A 19497-nucleotide genomic window follows, 5' to 3' on the forward strand; every position below is an offset into this window, starting at 1 on the left:
GCTGACCAAAGCTAATAATCTGACCTTTTTACTCATACATTCTCAACAGTTGGTGTGTAGCAGAGAGGATAGAGAGGCTGCCTTGTAACCTTATATTTGTGAGTTCAAATCCCCATTCAGCCTATTGTAGTTGGCTCAACATGAAGTAGTTTTGCTCTCTTGTTGTCCAACTCTTGACCTTCTACAATGTACATTTTTATAATATTTTGCCATTTTGCGGAGGAACCCGCATCACTGCTTGCAGCTATATTTATTTATTAGTATTATTAAGCTGCCAATACCCACGCATTTTATTTTGACTATCTTTTGAGCCAACTAAGTGTATAGAGATCATTTTGTGATCCGTCAAAGGAGCATAAAGATGTGAAACGTCAGATATATATTGCAGGCAAGAGGTGGAAGTTAACCATAAATATATTCTAGATTGTTTTGTACATCTTGAATTACACCAGGTAAATTCTTTGCAACTTGGCTTAAAGGTCACATGACATGCTGTTTTTGGATGCTTTTATATAGGAATTAGTGGTCCCCTAATACTGTATCTGCAGTCTCTTTCCCAAAATTCAGCCTGTGTCTGTAGCTTTAAATGCTAAACGAGGAGGAGAGAGGCGGCACCATGCGCTAATGTTTACAATGGATGTATCGCAATGGCTCGTAGACCCGTTGCTGTAAGATGCCTTGAATTTGCCCATTCTCATCTGATAACCCTGGTTTGCAGAGCTGCACACTCACTCATTTCAATGAGGGGAAAGGCGGATATCGCGCACGCCATAACAGCAACAGCAGAACGTTATCCACATAACAACAAAGTGTACAACTCTGCGTTACAGAATGTGTATTCACACACATACTTGATGCTATCTACCTTTACATTAGCGACAGTAACTCAGCTGATAGCTGCAGAGCTAATGTTACAGCCAGATTCTAAGGGTAGCAAGCTAGGTAACCATATCGTAAGCAACAAAATGAATAGCGTTAGTTGACTTCCTGTCCGAGGTTTGTAGCTGGACCAAGGAGTACTGATCCAGAATTTAATTTCAGACGGTCAGCAAGGCCAACTTTGTATTGGCTCAAGTTAAGGAAACAGTGGTGGCTGAAATGTTTGGCGCAGACATGCAAAACTTTGAGAGGTTGTGTCGGCGCATTTCCAGCTAAAATACAATTAAGATACTGGTTGTGCAGAGGCTCCTTGTGACGTCACAAGGAGCAGATTTTCAAACGGAGCGTTTGAGCCTTCATTTTCTCAAAGGCGGAGAAGAACACCCTGGGCTTGGATTACACCTATCGAAAATTCTTGCCACTGGGGGACCAAAGGCAGGCTAGGGGAACTCATTAATGTTAAATAACCTCCAAAAGTGAGGTTTTCATTTCATGTGCCCTTTAAAGAAACGCCATGCATCTGTTACTGATAACTTTTCACATAGATAAAGTGTGGCTTTAAACTGTGAATCTTGAGAAACTCTTTCTGGAATTCTGTCAACCGAATTATCTGGAGCATCATTGAAATCCCCGCCTAAAATCAAGTATGCATTTTCATATTTTTTGTAAATCTTTTAACTTGGAGTAAATCTGATTGAACATAGATTTTGCTTGGGCCCTCTCATTGTAAAAATATACATTACAGATCAAGAAAAGAGAGTTGTCTAATTTTACTACTACTATGATCCACCTTCCATCCTCAGAGTTGAAATGTTCTGAAGTATCACCTGTAAACTTGTTAAACAAAAACCCGACCCCTGCAGAGCGCTGAGAGGCATGAGAAAAGTACGCTTGATCTCCCCACTGACTTTTCCAAAATGTACTGTCTGTCTCACTGGAATGAGTTTCTTGTAAGAGGATTATGTTAGCATCAGTTTTCCTAATAAAGAAACATTAAGAGAAACTTTTTTTAACGAGCTGAACTTAAAATCAGTCATCTTTTATAAAAATTAAGAAGAGAACAAGAAAAAGAAAGAAAAAAGGAGCACATTGTCTTGAGAACTTAAACAAATATAGGTAACACTTTATTTGAAGGGGTGTGAATAAGAGTGACATGACACTGTCATGACATGACACATGAAAGGATGTTTATGAATGTTTATGAATGTTGTCATTAGGTGTCATTCGGTGAATTATGTCATTTCTTATGCAAGGTTGACATTGTTTGTGATGTCTTTGTTATGACAACTTAACATTAGAATCAGAATGGGATTTATTCACCATGAAAGTTTTCACAGACAAGGAATTTACTTTGGTAGGAAGGTGCATACCATAAACAAATGGGAACCTAAAATGTAAATATGTGGACTAAGGTACATAGGGTACATAAACTAGCAGTACTAAGTGGAATTAGAATTAAATAAAATGTAAAATAAAATCTAAGTTGTCATAAAATAAAATATAAGTTACCACTTACAATAAAAAAATGCAAATATTATACAAAATACAAATGTGCAAGATACAATTGTGTGATGTAATGTGTTTTAAGTAGTCATTAGAGTCAGTGTGGACCCTTGGCCTTGTTGAAGAGGCCAACAGCGGAAGGGAAGAAACTGTTTGTGTGGCGTGAGGTTTTGGTCCTGATGGACCGCAGCCTTCTGCCGGAGGGGAGTGACTGAAACAGGGAGTGTCCAGGATGGGAGGAGTCGGCCACAATCTTCTTCGCACGCCTCAGGGTCCTCGAGGTGTGCAGGTCCTCGAGGGAAGGAAGATTGCAGTCAATCACCTTTTCCGAAAACGCTTTTCAGTGCGGATGAAACTCTCCAGCCTGCTCTTGTCCTTGGCAGTGGCAGCAGCGTACCAGATGGTGATGGAGGAGGTGAGGATGGACTCAATGATGGCTGTGTAGAAGTGCACCATCATTGACTTTGGCAGGTTGAATTACTTCAGCTGCCGAAGGAAGTACATCCTCTGTTGTGCTTTCTTGATGAGGGAGCTGTTGTTCAGTTCCCACTTGAGGTCCTGGGAGAGGATAGTGCCCAGGAAGCGGAAGGACTCCACAGTGTTGACTGGGGAGTCACACAGGGGGATGGGGGTGAGTGGGGCTGTGTTCTTCCTGAAGTCCACAACCATCTCCACTGTCTTGAGAGCATTGAGCTCTAGGTTGTTCTGGCTGCACCAGGTCACCAGGTTGTCCGCTTCCCACCTATAATCAGACTCGTCTCCACCAGAGATGAGCCCAATGAGGGTGATGTCGTCCGCAAACTTCAGGAGTTTGACAGACGGAAGACTAGAGGTGCAGCTGTTGGTGTACAGGGAGAAGACAAACGATGTGCACAAACGAAGACAAAGACAAAAAGAGTAGGCCTAGCTCATTGCATATAACGGGGTGTAAAGATGTATTGAAAATATATGAACTAAACAGAATTTATTTTTGTCCAGTTAGATATTTATAAACAACACAATTATTTTAGTCTCTTTATTTTCGGTTTCACTTTCATCACCAGTTTTTTTTGTCTGCCCTCAGGGTTTTCCTACACCTGTTATGTAGCCTTCCGCCACATCCTTGCCTTGCACTGAGCAGGATCCTCAAGTTTGATCAAAAGCCCCACGAGACGAGCTTTCGCGTGTGTTCGCGCGTCTATGTTGTGTAGCAACGAACGTACAGTGGCCGAGACTGTTTAACACAGGGGGAAACGATACGTGCTGGTTGAAATGCGTGCGTCTCACGGTCAATGGGTGAGGCTTGAGAACCCTGCAATGAATTTAATATTTTGTTTTGAGAAGACTACAATAAAACATCTTATAGTGAGAGATATGTAGAATTCCACCTGCCAAAGTGGCTAATAAAAGTGACTGCTTTACCCGCCACAGCCAAATTCTACCCGCATTTGGCGGGTGGGCGGGTGCCAATGTCACGCCCTAGTAGACTAGCTAGTGGTAGTGTATCATTTACCAACTTACTTATGTTCTAGCTAACCATTTTCCCCTGTGTAGCAGCCCTCACACACCACGTTAGATTTCTACTTCCTGCCCAAGTTTTTCGTCAGCTGTGCAAGAAAAAATATATAATAAAGCGTTTCAGCGTTGAACATCAGTATGTTCTTATGAATGACTTGTCATTGTGTTGCTGATGTAGGCCCTTCATTATGAAACACCAAGGAACTAAATTAGGATACAATTATGATTCATTAGCAAAATTCTAGTTAAACATTAAACTGTTTGTTACTTTAAAACTAAGCTTCATCTGGGTGATCAAAGGGATGTTTGATTTGTCAACTGCAGAGTTGGGGTAGTTACTCAAAAAAAGTAATGTATTACACATTACAAGTTACTTTTTTAAATAATGCTTTACTTTACTATATTACTCACTGCTGAAAGTAACTAGTTACACTACTAGTTACATTACTTTTGGATTACTCCTTAACATCACCTGAGATGCACTATAACTTACTTGCCAAATAACAATATATGTACCATAGGCCTATATATATGCCCAAATCAACAAAAATTTGTATTATCTCGCTCGCATAGGGCATTGTGGGAAGGCGAACGGGGCGTCGAAAGTTGGATTTTCTCAACTTTATGTAAATGAGGAGTGTGAAAACGCTAGCGCTGGCCAATCGGGTTGGTTTCTTGTTTCTTGTAACGTAGCAACTGTTGGTCATGGTAAACATTTCTAGGTTTGACAGTTTCAAGATGGAAGAGCAACTCATCGTATGTGTGTTTTCATACCCAGTATTGTATGATACGTCTATGTTCGATTACAGAGACGTAAAAAAAAAAAAAAGATTCCTGGCGCAGGGTTGCTGAGGTTGTTGGCATCCCTGGTGTGTATTTTGTACATTAATTCAGTTTCGTCACATTACGTAACTTTCTTTTGTGCTAGCTCACCCGGCACACGATTGACATTCAACGTTGAAATGCTGGCTGGCAGCCACTCGCTATCCATACAGTGAATGTGTAGTGGCAAGTCATAATATAGCGATTGATTTACAGAGACTTTGAGTAACGTAATAAAAGGTTACACATGTCAACGTTTATGTCTGATGCATCTTTTTTTCTAGTCGATGTATGCAAAAAAAAAATGAAAACCGGATACAACGCTGTAGATAAGATCATGTCAGATCTAGTCAGATTTTTGCTTAATGTGTGTAAAAGTTGTATTTTGTCTGCACATTTGCCATGACTTTATACGAATTACAACAGTGATTTAAGCCCAAGCCTTTATGGGGCCCTAAGCAGAATTGATTTGGGGGCCCCTCTGAGTTGCTTAATGCAATAAATTACATTAAACTGTAATTTAATGCGCTCTTGGGGGCCCTCTGGTGGCCACGGGGGCCCTAAGCAGCCGCTTAGAACGCTTATGCCTTGGGCCAGCCCTGCTTCAGGTGTTATGGTGCGTTCACACTGCAGCGGAGTGGGGCGTCGGCTTCCAAATCATTTTCAATGAAACCAGGCGTTGACGCTCGCATAGAGCATCGTGGGAAGGTGAGCGGAGCAGAGCGTTGCAAGTTGGATTTTCTCAACTTTATGTAAGTTAGGAGCGTGAAAACGATAACGTTGGCCAATTGGATTGGTTATGGTAAACATTTTCTAGGTTTCAAGTTGGAGGAGAAACTTATCGTATATGTGTTTACATCCCCAGTCTTATTTTATACGCCACTGTACGAATAAAGAGACATTAACAAAAAAAGATATACCTGGCCCAGGGTTGCCGAGGTTTTCGGTGTCCCTGGTGTGTTAAATTAAGTCTTGGCACATTAGCTAGCTACGTAGCTCTAACTTTGTTCTGTGTTAGCTGCATACTACAGTAGGCCTATTCTAGCTAGTCTAGTTCACCTGGCACACAATTGACATTCAACGTAGAAATGCTGATTGGCAGTCACTCACTAGCCATACAGTAAATGTGTAGTGGCCTTAATCTAGTGAATGTTACTGGAAAAATGTATGAAATGCTGTATAGCCTAGTTGACAAGATCATGCAACATCTAGTCAGTGTATCTGATTCCTTGCATCATGTGTGTAAAAGCTGTATTTTGATCGAGACAGGAGCACCTATATTTATATAAATAATGATCGATATTGTAAGTACATGAACCCAAGTCTGCACACTTGTCCATGACACCGTTTTACACAAACTACAACAGTGACCTTAAAGAACTACAACTCTGTATTAACCTTTCTAACACGCCCCCGAGTGTGGTACACTGTGGGAAGGCAAGCGGTGCAGAGCGTTAAAAAACGCTGCAGTGTGAATGCAGCTTTACAAGATTTTGGCTCTGTCTGGTCTGGCTGACCTCACTACACAAGCTTGTAGCATCATACGCAAAAAGACTTGAGGCTGTAATTGCTGCTAAAGGTGCTTCAACAAAGTATTGAGCAAAGGCTGTGAACTTATGTACACGTTATATTTTTGTTATTTATTTTGCAAATCTATTAGAAATACTAAACAAACTTTTTCACTTTGTCATTATGGGGTAGTGTGTCTAGAATTTTTAATAAAAAATGTGTTGAATCCATTTTAGAATAAAACTGTAACAAGTGTGGACAAAGAGAAGCACTGTGAATACTCTATGGATGCACTGTATGTAGTGGGGACAGATCTATGGAGAGAGATATGTCTCAAAAGTATTCGTAAATGCAAGTACCATGATCCACAAATGTGTTTTGCGATCCACAAAAACAAAATTCTTACTTGTGAGTTGTAAGTTTTCATTTACATAAATGTGCTATTTATTATTTGTACATATAGATGTCCATTCGTAAATATATTGTTTGTAATTTCTTAAAATACTTAACATTTCGTGTGTGCATTTCTCATGGTTTGTCGTTTGTAAATCTGCAATTCGCGTGTGAAGTGTGTGAAGAATCTGCATTTGTGGATCGCCCAATACACGCGTGCAATCCTTCTTCCAATCAGGGGTGAAGCAAGCTTTTCAAAAGTGAGGGGGATGGATGTGATTTGTTTATTAACAATAGAAACGATGGATACAATGACAGAGATGTACAACATGTATAACATACAAGATATAAAAAGCATCCCATTTAAATGAGTGATACTAGAAAAGTATAAAAACACACTTGGAACACACAAAAAATAAGTCAAAACTCTGGTGAAAATACACAACAGTAGACTTGAATCAGAATAAGAATAAGAATCAGAAATACTTGAATAATCCCAGGGGGAAATTATTTTTGTTACAAACTACAAATATACAAACAAAATATATTAAGAGCAAAAAAAAATATATATATATACGTATATATTATATATATATATAACAACCAACTGACCAATTGAACATATGACCAACTACCTCTACCTTATATAAAAGAACCAAAAGTGCTCTTTCTGCCCTCCTTACAGGAGACAAAATGTTCAGCAATCTTTTTTCTGTTTACCCTGTCCAGCTTGTCTGTATGTACATTGCACACAGCAACACTGTTGAGGCAGGTTTGGGTCATGGTGCTGCGAAGCCATGTTTTCAGCCTCCGGAGGCTGCTGAAACTCCTTTCTGACTCTGCTGATGACACAGGCACAACTAGGAGGAGTCGGGTCACTGTTTCGACTTGGTCAAAGAGACCACGGACCTCTGGGGTCATCCCTTGAAAAAAAGTTCCAGTACTAGACTGGAAGCTGTACTTCATTCTGAACAATGCAAGCTGAACTTTGAGGATGTCTGGGTTGATTTCTGGGTACTGTTGGACAACACCATGTATCTTTCCAGTTAAGAGAACTTGTTCCAGGTGCCTTAACATTTGCATTCCCTCCTGCTCAAATCTTTCTCTAAACTGCATGTCAGCAACATCCAGAACATTGTAGAATTCAGTCCTGTAGTAGTCAGAAGGGGACACATGTACATGTGCAGGAGCATTACTTGTGAAGCGCTGAGGTGGGATACGGACACGAGGATAGGCAATAGGAGTGAGATGGAGTGTCTCACACATCCTTGTTGCTTTTGTGTAAAGAGCCTGAAAACTCTGTGTTTCTCTTTTTCTGAAACTTTCGTTAACACAGGCAACAGCTGAAAGCATACCATCTAGGGTCTGTGTTCTGCTCTGGAGGGACATATTCAAACCCTCCAACTCCCCTGTGATCTCCAAAGCACATACAAGACCAAGGACAACCTTTCCCTGCTGAAATGTATCATACAGCCCCTGTGCCTTACTAGCCGCATCAGACTCACTCACTGCCATCTCAGCTAAAGCCTTCATTATGCACTCGTACTGGTTTAGCACAGTGCGGATGGCACTAGTGCGGACTGTCCACCTTGTTGGACACAGAGGTCTTAAAGTGTGACATGGACCCTCACCCTCCTCAGACCTTGAAATTCCCTTAAATATGTCCTTCAGTTTCCCTGACTGCCCAAACAACACTCCCAACTCATTGACCCAATCCAGAGAATTCCAGATAAATATTGAGGCAGTACAGGACCTCTGTGTAATTAGGTTAACACAGTGGGCAGCACAATGAACATAGGGAGCCAGAGTTTGTATTTTTCTTACAATGGCCTGTGCTCCATTGTATTTGCCAGCCATATTTGCGGCCCCGTCGTATGCTTGGCCACGCAACCAGTGATAGGCAAGTTTAGGCGCTGCAAAACATCCATGACGACTTTTGCTAGATTTTCTCCTGTTGTCAAAGAGACCTCATAAAGACCAATAAATTCTTCAGGAGGGACTAAATCCTTGTCAACATATCTCAAACACACTGCCATCTTGCTCTTTTCCAGACACGTCTCGTGTCCCATCCATCATCACAGAGTACTGCAGGTGTGGAAGTGATCTGATGTTGTCAACTATTTCGCGTATGATCACGCAGCTGAATAAAGTCAGGATTTCATTTTGAACCATAGCTGAAGTGTATACATCCTTTCTACCACCTGTCAACCACTTGGTTAGAGAGGGGTCATCCTCTGACTTGTACTTCAGAACCTGTTCAAAATTTCCCTCACCACATTCATGGCCCCTAAAAGGTAAGCGCTGCCTAGCTAACATTTGCACAGCACCAATGATTTTGAAGACATCCCCTTGCTTCCTCTTGCTGTTTCACACTAACACTAGATAGCTGGACCTGTACTGATCGATCTTCATAGATGTGCGTTGTCATGGCTGTCTTATGACTATCAGATCTCTCATGCACAGCAAATCGCTCAAGGGCTTTTTTCCAATTTTTAAACCCAGATGAAATTAATGCTGAATCAGCATTCTTGGCAAGAGGTGATGTCTCTGAGTTAAAGGCTTTGGAGCAGTAAAAGCACAATACACCCTCAACACCAGGACTCACATGGAGCCATGGGAATTTCTGATACCACTGAGTTTGAAAACTCAGAGTATATTTGGCCAAGGACTGTTTAGCAATTAATTTTGGATCTGGTTGATTGGGCTTACTGAACTGATGGCAAGTAAAAGCCATGTCTGAGTTCTCTGCTCCTCTCTCTACCATTTCATCTTCATCCTTATCCTCTCTGACCTCTCCTTCACTCAGTTCTTCTTGTCTGTCTGCTTCTGGTCTGCCTGCTTCTGGTCTGTCTTCTCTGTGTCTGTCTGCTTCGTGTCTGCCTTTTCCTCCCTCCTCATCTCCGTCTTCCTCACTCCTGGCCACATCCTCACATACACCCTAATCAAACCGTTTAAAATGAAATTGTGAATTTGATATGTGTGCACTGTTGTTTAATGTAAAAAATGTTCAACGTTCAGCTTTCAACTTCACTTACAGGATCTCTCTTGAAAAAACTGCCAATATTCTCCTGCCTCTTTCTTTTCTGCATCTTGATACTGTACTGCGTGACAAAAAGACCTTGCTTGTGAAGTTAAAAAGGTGCAGTTACAGTACCTTCCATCCTGTAGTTACAACTGATAAACACACCATTTTCTAATTATCTGCTAACGTTACGCATATAGCTACAGTAACGGCATATAAAAAGAGATGAAAATGCCACCGGACATTAAACTTTACGAACACAAATGGCAAAATACAACTTAACAAGCTAGCTAACAGCCTAATGTTAAATGATAGGTTCAGTTAGCTAACGTTAGCTCAGGTTGTATCTACCTTGTACCTTGTATCTACAGTACGATGGCAATTTGTACCAGTATTAAAGAGTTAAGCTTTACATTGATGTAACACATTAACGGTGATAACACGTGTACGGCAAACACTAAAGATACTTGCATTACATTTCTTAAAAGTACTGGACTATTGGTTAAATTCCAGTGTAGAATATGGTCTGTTAAGACCGCTGCAAAGTATAACACACCGTTGCCATGAAAAACATAGCGTTGCTGTGGACGCAGTTCTGTTCACTCAGGCTATATAATCGCTATACACAGCCTACGACGTAGCTACGGCGGCAGTTCGACGCAAGGCGTTTGTGGAAAACTGTAGAAAAACTGCAAAAACAGTGTGGGTGTTTAACCCTCTCACCGGGAAAAGTGTGGGTGTTAAAACACCCACATCCCCCACGGGTACGACGCGCCCGCTTCCAATGACGTATTTTTGAGACACTCTTTTCGGTCTTTTGCGATCCACACACAAACAGCTTTTTGATCCACAAGCCCCCCCTTCCCCCCCTCCCCTTTCGACAATGCCATCCGGTAGGTGGCAGTGTTGTCCTCTGCCTTGATGGTTGTACGCCAGTGCTTTAAATAAATGTAAACAAAATAAATGTATTTTCCCCTCCCAGTAACCCCTTACCAATGGTATGTGGTATGGGGCTATTATTGTTGAATAGCTTTGCTACAATAATAGCCCCATATATGTGCTTTAAGCTTAAGTTGGCACGAGTATCTGGCATTTGCTATTCACTTCGCTCCACAGGCTGCGGCCGTACTGTAGCCTGGTAGTATTTGGCCGATACTTTCGTGAAAATCTTGATATTGATTTTGGGACAGTGACATGGCTGGTCAGCTTGCAAATCTTCCTGTCAAACTTACTGTAAAACTATATTTACTGTTTGTCAACCGTACACAATGTTATTGCTTTTGAATCTTGCTAGCATAACGTTAGCTTTCGGGCTTATAGCTCAGTCAAAGGAAAGCTGGTGGGCAGAGGACAACACTGCCACCTACCGAATGGCACTGTCGAAAGGGGGGGGAGGGGGGGGGGGGGGCTTCTGTTTGTGGATCAAAAAGCTATTTGTGTGTGGATCGCAAAAGACCGAAAACAATGTCTCAAAATTATTCATTGTCATTGGAAGAAGGATTGCACGCGTGTATGGGCGGTCCACAAATGCAGATTCAACACTTCACACACGAATTGTAGATTTACGAATGACAGACCATGAGAAATGCACACACGAAATGTTAAATATTTTAAGAAATTACAAACGATATATTTACGAATGGACATCTATGTGTGAAAATCATAGAACATTTATGTAAATGCAAACTTACAAATCATGAGTAAGAATTTTGTTTTTGTGGATCGCAAAACACATTTGTAAATCGTGAAACATTTGTGGATCATGGTACTTGCATTTACGAATACTTTTGAGACATATCTCTCTCCATACAGATCCAGGTTCAATGAGTCAAAGGATAGGTTTAGCAAGGAGGTGTGAGAGGCTAAATGACTTCACAGCTAACAATCTGGAGAGGGCTCAGGCAGATCAACAACTAGCCCAGAGCCTAGTGATGGGGGAAACAAAGCTTCCGAAGCAACAAGCTATTTGAAACAATTGTGTCAAAAAAGTCTCGCTTTTTCAAAGTGTTTGATACATCCTTTCCATGGGGACGTCTGCTGGTCAGTTCATGGTATGGCGACCGTATCGAGAGATTGAAGGAATTGAGTGATGTCAAGTCCTCGAGGCGTTAGTCTCACAATCGTCATTGAGAATTTGTTATATATAAAGGTTATGTGACAAATGTTTTGATGTGTACATGATATGATATCATACAATCTACATTGTATTACTATTTTACAGTCATGACAAAAAAAATTTGGTTCTGATTGCCTCATTCAGATTTTCAAATAGGTTGACTATGGCTTGGTGGTAAAGAGCGCTGTCCTACGGTTAAGGAGTTTGTGTGATCGATTCCTCCCTTTTACCTCACTTTAGAGGAAGTATATGCTAATTGAGTACATTATTGATATTGTAGATTCGGGGCTAAAGTTTTGGGACATGCTTGTGCAACTGGGAAAGGGATGGCCACATATGAAGGCTGGAAAAATACGTTTTTTAAGCGTTTGAAAAAACGCTGTTTGACTAGAACGACACTGTCAACTGTGCAAAACCTCACGCCACAAGAACAGTTTCTTTCCATCCGCAACTGGCCGCAGCTGGTCTCATCAGCAAGGCCCAGGACTCCCAACACATTTCAAGTCCATCTGTCACTGTATTGCACAATGCACCAGTCATCTTATTTAATATTTTACATTGTATAGTATTGTTTAGAATTATTTAGAAACTGTTTTTTACGTTTATATTTATGAATCTTATGTTTATCGTATGCACCTTGCTGCTATAGTAGATTCCTTGTTTGTGTAAACTTACTTGCTAAATAAAGTTGATTCTGATAGCTTAAGGGGTGTTTGTAATGTTTATATTTAGGATTCCTGATGATCCTAAATATAATATTCCTGTATATAATAATACAATATTCCTGTTGATATTATTATTATTCTTGTAATTTATCTCATGAAAGTTTTGACATTTAGCATATTGATACAACATGCCACAAATACCGCCCAAACACAGACTGGCCCACATCAGACCATAGGGGGCGTCAAAGGCCACGCCCAAATGTCCACTTTTCAGAGGGATGGCATTTCCACCCTATTGCTCCAATTCTTCTGACACTTGGTGTGCATGCCTCATTTTTCATGAGGAACAAAAAAGCCTCAAGGACCCATAAGGTCCGCCATGATGGATTTTTCTATACAGTGATAATTTGGTAAAACCTTCAAAATTCCCCTTCTCTTGAACCAAAGGTCTAATATACTAGAAATGTTGTACAGATATGTATCATCGATGTATTTAAAAACGTTACTCAAGACAGTAGAATCAAATACAAAATGGCTGAAAGGTGTATATTTATGTAAATGTCCACATTGCCTCAATATGTTTGTGTCACTAAATCAAATGTCATTTCGAAAGATGGTTTTTCAAGCCTAATAGGCTTTAAGGTGACCCCCCCCCCCCCCCCCGTCGCTATATCCATGCCTTAAGAAACCGACCAAGGAGGCTAAAGTGGTAGGGATAGTGCCCGTGTCCATGATGTGCGCTGGTGATTCTAATGTTATTGTTGGTGTTTAGTTTTGTGCACATTTGCAATGTGCAGGTAGTTTTGCAGGGCTGCTAACTTTTCCCAAAATCTTGGAGTGAGATTTGGTGGGGCCAACCAAAGTTTTGCTGAGTACAAAGCATTTGCTGAATGAAACTTCACATCCTGATTGCAACCAATAAATCTAAAGGTTTGACAGTCAAAACTGATATCTGTGGGCGTTGCAGGACTGTAATAAACACGACCAATAATTAATGTCGGACCGGAACTAATGATTGGACAGCATTTGTACCAAATGCAATGATTGGCTACTTGTCTGTCTACCCATCTCATGATAGAAGTCAGGCAACGTGTTAATGTGTTTTGGAGAAGTGACTTTTCTGTGAGGGGGTGGGATGTTTTTGTTTGAACCCTTTCAAACTCTTTGCTCCATAGCCATGGAGGAACTCGATGGGGACGAGGTGAGAGTGTCTTCAAGGGGGCGTTTTGCAGAGCGTGATATCGTCCAGGTAAAATGCTCTTCTTCATCCTCTAAGCACATATTTTACTCCCACAATATAGTTAAAAGCTGTTTGTTCAAGTTTGTTAGTCACTGTGTTACGCCCGGTACACTGTTTTGTAATAAAATTAATAAACATAAATACTGTTTGACATTGACATTACATAATTATCATACAAACCTCTTTCAATTGTAGGACTAGGGGTGTGTAGAGTTGCTATCTCTTTCAAACATATTTTCCCCCGCACACCTGTCAACAACACATCTTTTTGTGTCTCATGAACCGCTCATCCAAACATCTTCACATGTTACATGTCGCAGAGTCCTGTGGTGGAAATGTTTGGGAGAATCAATAGTTAAAATGAATTGAATTTTTTACATACTGATATTTATTAAACAGCCCAACCATTACACCAACATAACCATCTTTGACACACAAACATCAGACAATAACACAAAAATCACCTGGCCATGAATCAGATGGGATCAGACGTAGCGCACAGCTAAACAGTGTCTCAGACATTCTGATCTTCATACAGCTCCATCTGGCATAACACAAAGACAATTGCATTCAGCTCCATCTAGCATTCTAGATTGGAACCGGAGAATCCAGCGGACACCAGTGCTTCTCAGCTGATGGCCCTGAACTCCCAAGAACATCCTTCCAACACACCATTTTATAGTACACAGTTCTAAACATTGATCCATCCTCAAAGGTCACTGTCTTCTTCACAGTGAATTCCAGGATCAAAGCACACCTAAAACCCATACAATCTGAATACAATCAGAGTCCCAACAATACAACAATAGTCCCCCCTTACTAGAAAACCCCATCATAAAACGCAATGTAGCATCTATCTCAGGGGCCAACTGTCATTTTGCAGGGAACAACAACCTCAGAAGTAATTAAAGTCATCTACTCTACAACAAACAAACAAGCCCCCTTTCCTGTATACAGCAACAGCTGGTCAAACCTGTTTCTTAACCATGAACATAGAAGCCTTACAAAACTAATCACATTTAAACCACATTAAGTGTATATACAGGCAAAAATTCCATATCAGTCCTGACCAATACAGCTGGAGAATTTCACTTAATGCAAAGCCCAATTGAATTCTCTAAATAATCGAGTCACAAACACACACAGAGGTCCTTGCCTTTACACTTAAATTAATGCTAATGACAACACACCCAAATACACAACCGATTGTAGTGTGGTTTGCACGGTTAAGATTAGCAATACTTAATTTATAATAAAGTATACAGTTGTTGGGGGCACCACCTCTGATTTATTTAAGGGACAGAGGAAACCTTATTGAATAATATTGAATAATAGCACTCGTAATAATCAGTCTAATCTTAAGTAGCGAATTCCATGAAAGTAGAGCAGATCAGATAACGTGAGGGATAACGCGAGTATTATAAACAATGATTTATTTAAGAAAATGTAATTATGATGAACAAATACCAAAGACGTTATAGGCTAGTTGAGAGTGGGTTGAGTTAAACAGTATACAGTAGGTCCTAAACTATGATGAGAGCGGAATACTAGATGGTGGGTTGAGAGCGCGTGGGGAGGGCAAGAGAGAGAGATAGGCTTCAGGAGAACAATGGAAGGAGTCTATGTTAGGTTGAATCATTTGCAAACTAAAAATCAAACGTAACAAATTAAATCACAATATGCCAATGTTCACAAGTAAGAAATGTAGCAATATCGCAGTTACTGTTGTCAGTTTGAAGAAGAAGAATCAAAGTTCCGTTCGTCGTTGTCAAACGGTTAGAGCAAAGGAATCTTTCGTTAAAGTTCCTGGTGGTCCAGTGAGTTGCTGATTGAGAAGGATAGGTCAGATGTGTCGCGAACATATCCGGTGAATCCTTGCGAAAAAGCAAGGTTTGCTTGTGCGTCAGGGTTTTATAATCCTTGCGAAAGGGGGGTATCCTTTTGGAGGTGAACTCTTTGATTGGTCAGTTACTCCCACCTGGGCGTCCATCCTGAGATTGACGTATGGGTGTGAAGTAGTTGACAACTTTTCAGAGTTCAGCTATTTCAAATGTCCATGTATTTCTAATACTTCAAAATATAACAATACAACATTAATAAATGGTTTAGATTGTAGATTAAAATCATTTTGATATCAAGATTAACTGATTTATCATAACAGGAAAGGAAGTTACATTAAAACATCAAATTATATCAACACAGCATAAAAGGGAAAGCATACATTATAACACATCAACTACTGTCATTGAAATAGTGTCCATAAGCCATGTAGTCCTTGAGCATATGTTTGTAAATCCAGAAAAGTTAGTCTTTCCTTAAACTCCTTTGTCTGCATACTGTAAGGCTATTTTGGTCTACCTTCTGGCCCCATGCTGGGCCAGAAGCTTTGAAGGTTCTGCTCTGGAGATAAGGACAAAGGGGGGAAACCCCCTTTCTCCTTGTCGGGGGTAGGGGAAAGGTGTGAGGGTACGTGGTTTGTCTGTTGGCTCTGCTACACGATTAATGACAAAACATTTTGTAAAAAATACTAGTTTTGTTCACTATGCTAATAATAGTTTTTACTGTATACCTTTACTGTGTTCTTCATTCTATACTTTTACAGCTTTGTTAAACTTTTTAAATTACTTTTAAGTTTTGCATAATTGTCTACAATACATTGCTCCTCTCCTTTCCAGTTTGTGCCATTTAGAGACTACATTGACAGGTCGGGGAACCAGGTTTTGAGTATGGCAAGGCTCGCCAAGGATGTCCTAGCTGAAGTCCCGGAGCAGCTTCTCTCCTTTATGAAGAGTCGGAGAATTGAGCCTCGACCTTCCCTTCAGCCACCCTCCTCCACCACCCACTAGTGCCCAACATATCCATCTGAGGGTAGAGGGAAAGAGGTTGGGAGCGAGGGAAAGAACTTGGTGACAGCATTGAACATCGAGGGAAGGTGTTTTAGGGTGGGTGTGGGGCAAGATGTTTTGCTTGAAGATGTAGGGTAATGTACATTTAAAGTAATGGAGACAAAAACAATATGTATATATATAAACTCAACTCTTTTCTTTCTTATTTCTTGGGGGATTGCCATGGGGTTTCTGAGAGAATGACAAATCTACAATGCGACACTGACAGACTTTCAGTCCATGGTGACATTCATTAATTTTCCCTTCCTGACTTGCTTCTCTCCACTGCTGGTTGACTGAGCGCCTTCCTTTCTGGCACACACAGTGAACTGTCTGTGATTTAACGGATGCCTCTACCTGAATGGTTCAAACACTACTTGACCTTTTGAGGTGAAAGCAACCTCTGAATTCACTAACCTCTTTCCATTTTTCTCCTTGCCTTCTTTCTCTTCACCTCAGAAGATACAGTTGAACATTATGAGATACCAAAAACAAGGTTGCACCTTTATCTGACTAACAATGGTGCACTAGTGTCTCAACTGCTGACACTCATATCAGCATGTGTTTTAATTTGAGTGTTTTTTTTGTGGTGAGAAGCAGGAAATAGCAACTGGGTTCCATGGATCAAAACAGTCCACATAAGGTTGCCATGGCAGTGCCCTTACCACTCACAAAATCCACTTTAAGAAAGGCTATGTTCACATCTTGTTTATGACACATGAAAAACTGATGGAGTCAGAAGACAGAATGAGAACAAATACATTTCTTCATGTTTTGGATTCTTCTCAGGGCATCATTGAAGCCTTTGAATGGGTTGGATAAGAGCTACATAGAGGAACATTGTGGGTATCCCGGACTGTTGTGAATAATACCATTCTTTAATTCCTTTTGACTGGGGAAATGCTCAATTGCAAACACATTGTTGATATGGCACTGATTCAAGTCGGATATTTGTACAGCCACTGTAAGCACATAAAAATGTATTATATAAATACAGTAACGATTATAAAATGTGCATGTATTAAATGTTCAATACAGTGGTCTTTGAAACCTCTATTTCAAATATATACATAATTGAACTTGGCCTTGCCAGCGGGGTGGCTTTTGCAGGCGCCCCCTGAAGGCCAATGTTTCCAGAAACAAAGGGCCATGAAATTGTCTTGAGATGAAACACGGCTGAAAAATATTCCCGGCTCTCACCTCTATTTTCTTTATCCTCTTTGCAATTGATGACTTCCTGACTATAACACTGAATATAAAATCCTACCTTCTTCTGCTGTCATTTTTTTATGAAAGAATTTCTTTTTTCTTCCCTCCGATTGATAACTTTAAAAAACCCTATTCTGCACTTTTTATGAATCATTTATGATGTGTTCAGTTATTTGTCCCAGCTGCTATGTCTTTCAAAGCCTCTGAAGTGTGTATCTGTTTAGAATGAAAAAGGCCAAGCACTGCACGCTTCACAGGCCAAAAGTGCTTCAATGTATTAAAGCATGTGCCCGAGTCACCTTCACATCCCTTCAATAATTCTGCAGAAAGTGCAGAGAAAGAAAGACTAATGGCGTGCATCGGCAAAAGTTGCTCTCAAGCTGTTTTGAGAAAGTTTGAATGTTCCATTTTACTTGCAAATGTTGTGGTATTTGAGATATACCCAATATGTCTCGTAGGGTGACATAATCTTTGAGCTTGTAAATGAGGCATGTGATGCATTCTTTGGCTTTCATTTTAATTAAAAAAATTCTCAGGAGTTGTTAGTTTTATTAAGCCTTTTTAGTTTTGGATGTACAGTAAATAATAATACCACGAGGTCTGGATGGAAAGAAAGTTCTCTGTGTGACAGGTTTGATCATTCTTTGTCTGTCATTCTGTCTGTTTCTCTTCTCCACTCATGCCCCTAATTCCTTGCAGTAAAGCAACTAAATTTCAATTACCTTTAGCAAATTGTATGAGGTGGATACCAAAAACTACGAAGTCATTTCGGTTACTTTACTCTAATTATATTTCAAGACAACAGTTGTCATTGTTTCCTTCATGCACTGCATTCGCTGCTAGTGCATGGGCTAATATAAAAATGTCATGGCTTGCATCTGATATCAACAATAAAGTATGTACAGGAAATCCGGAATTGGAAAGACCATAAATACTTTTTACGAGACACACTTTGGGCTGGTTGGTAATATTATTGGGAAAAGCCTTACATGTCCAAAAAACATTGTAAACACTGCCAATTATACAGTAGAATCTGAAGTATGAAATGGACAGGACAATACAGTAGTGTGTCTTTTGGCATTGGAAAGGATACTGATATGTGGCCTTATCTCTGTCTTAATCCCAATGTATGTGTCAGGGGAGGATTCTATTTTTATATGACTAAATGCAAGTTATTTCTATTGTTTTTGCATGCTTATTTGGCTTGTACACTGCTGCTGGTTGTAGTTGCAATCTGACCTTGCATTTTAAGCGCCTAAATTGTTCACTGAATTTAGTTTACAACCAGTAAACTTGATTTATAAGATTCTATAATATTATATGATATATTAATAGTAAATATATAGATGTGTAAAACACAGTGTTTTAACAAGTGCATGCGTGTTAGTATTATAAAAGAAAGGTTGAAATAACTTCACATGTTAAAATCTTTGCAGAATGCATATCAGACTTTTTATTTAATGTGTACGGTATTTGTTTGTGCCCTCATTTAAGTACAATTGACGCACTCCACACAATATACTGGTCACAACCATTTTTCCTTTCAAGTATACTTATTATAGATTTTGCTTACCTGTTTTGCTTCTGTACATTTGAGTCAATGTACAGAATATTATTTTAACAGTCTTCCTACTCTCTGTTTCTATATGATAATGTTAATGTGTATGTTATTTTTTGTCAACAATGTAGTGGTCTTGTAGAATTGTATGATGGTGGTTTATAGCTTTAGTTTGGAAATCAAATAAAGATATTGTAAT

The 19497-nt window shown here is 40.0% G+C and overlaps 1 protein-coding gene across 1 annotated transcript in view; it reads left to right on the forward strand.

The window, feature by feature from the left end:
* cpne9 (copine family member IX) overlaps positions 1–17039 on the forward strand; it is a 265994-nt gene extending 248955 nt beyond the window's left edge. The window contains exons 20-21 of the mRNA XM_047026495.1: positions 13582–13655; positions 16322–17039. Coding sequence (XP_046882451.1) covers positions 13582–13655; positions 16322–16492 — 245 coding nt within the window. The 3' untranslated portion in view covers positions 16493–17039. The remainder of the gene's footprint in view (positions 1–13581; positions 13656–16321) is intronic.
* Positions 17040–19497: the final 2458 nt, after the last annotated feature.

This window comes from Hypomesus transpacificus, chromosome 9 (assembly GCF_021917145.1).
Source record: "Hypomesus transpacificus isolate Combined female chromosome 9, fHypTra1, whole genome shotgun sequence".
Taxonomy (NCBI): Eukaryota; Metazoa; Chordata; class Actinopteri; order Osmeriformes; family Osmeridae; genus Hypomesus; species Hypomesus transpacificus.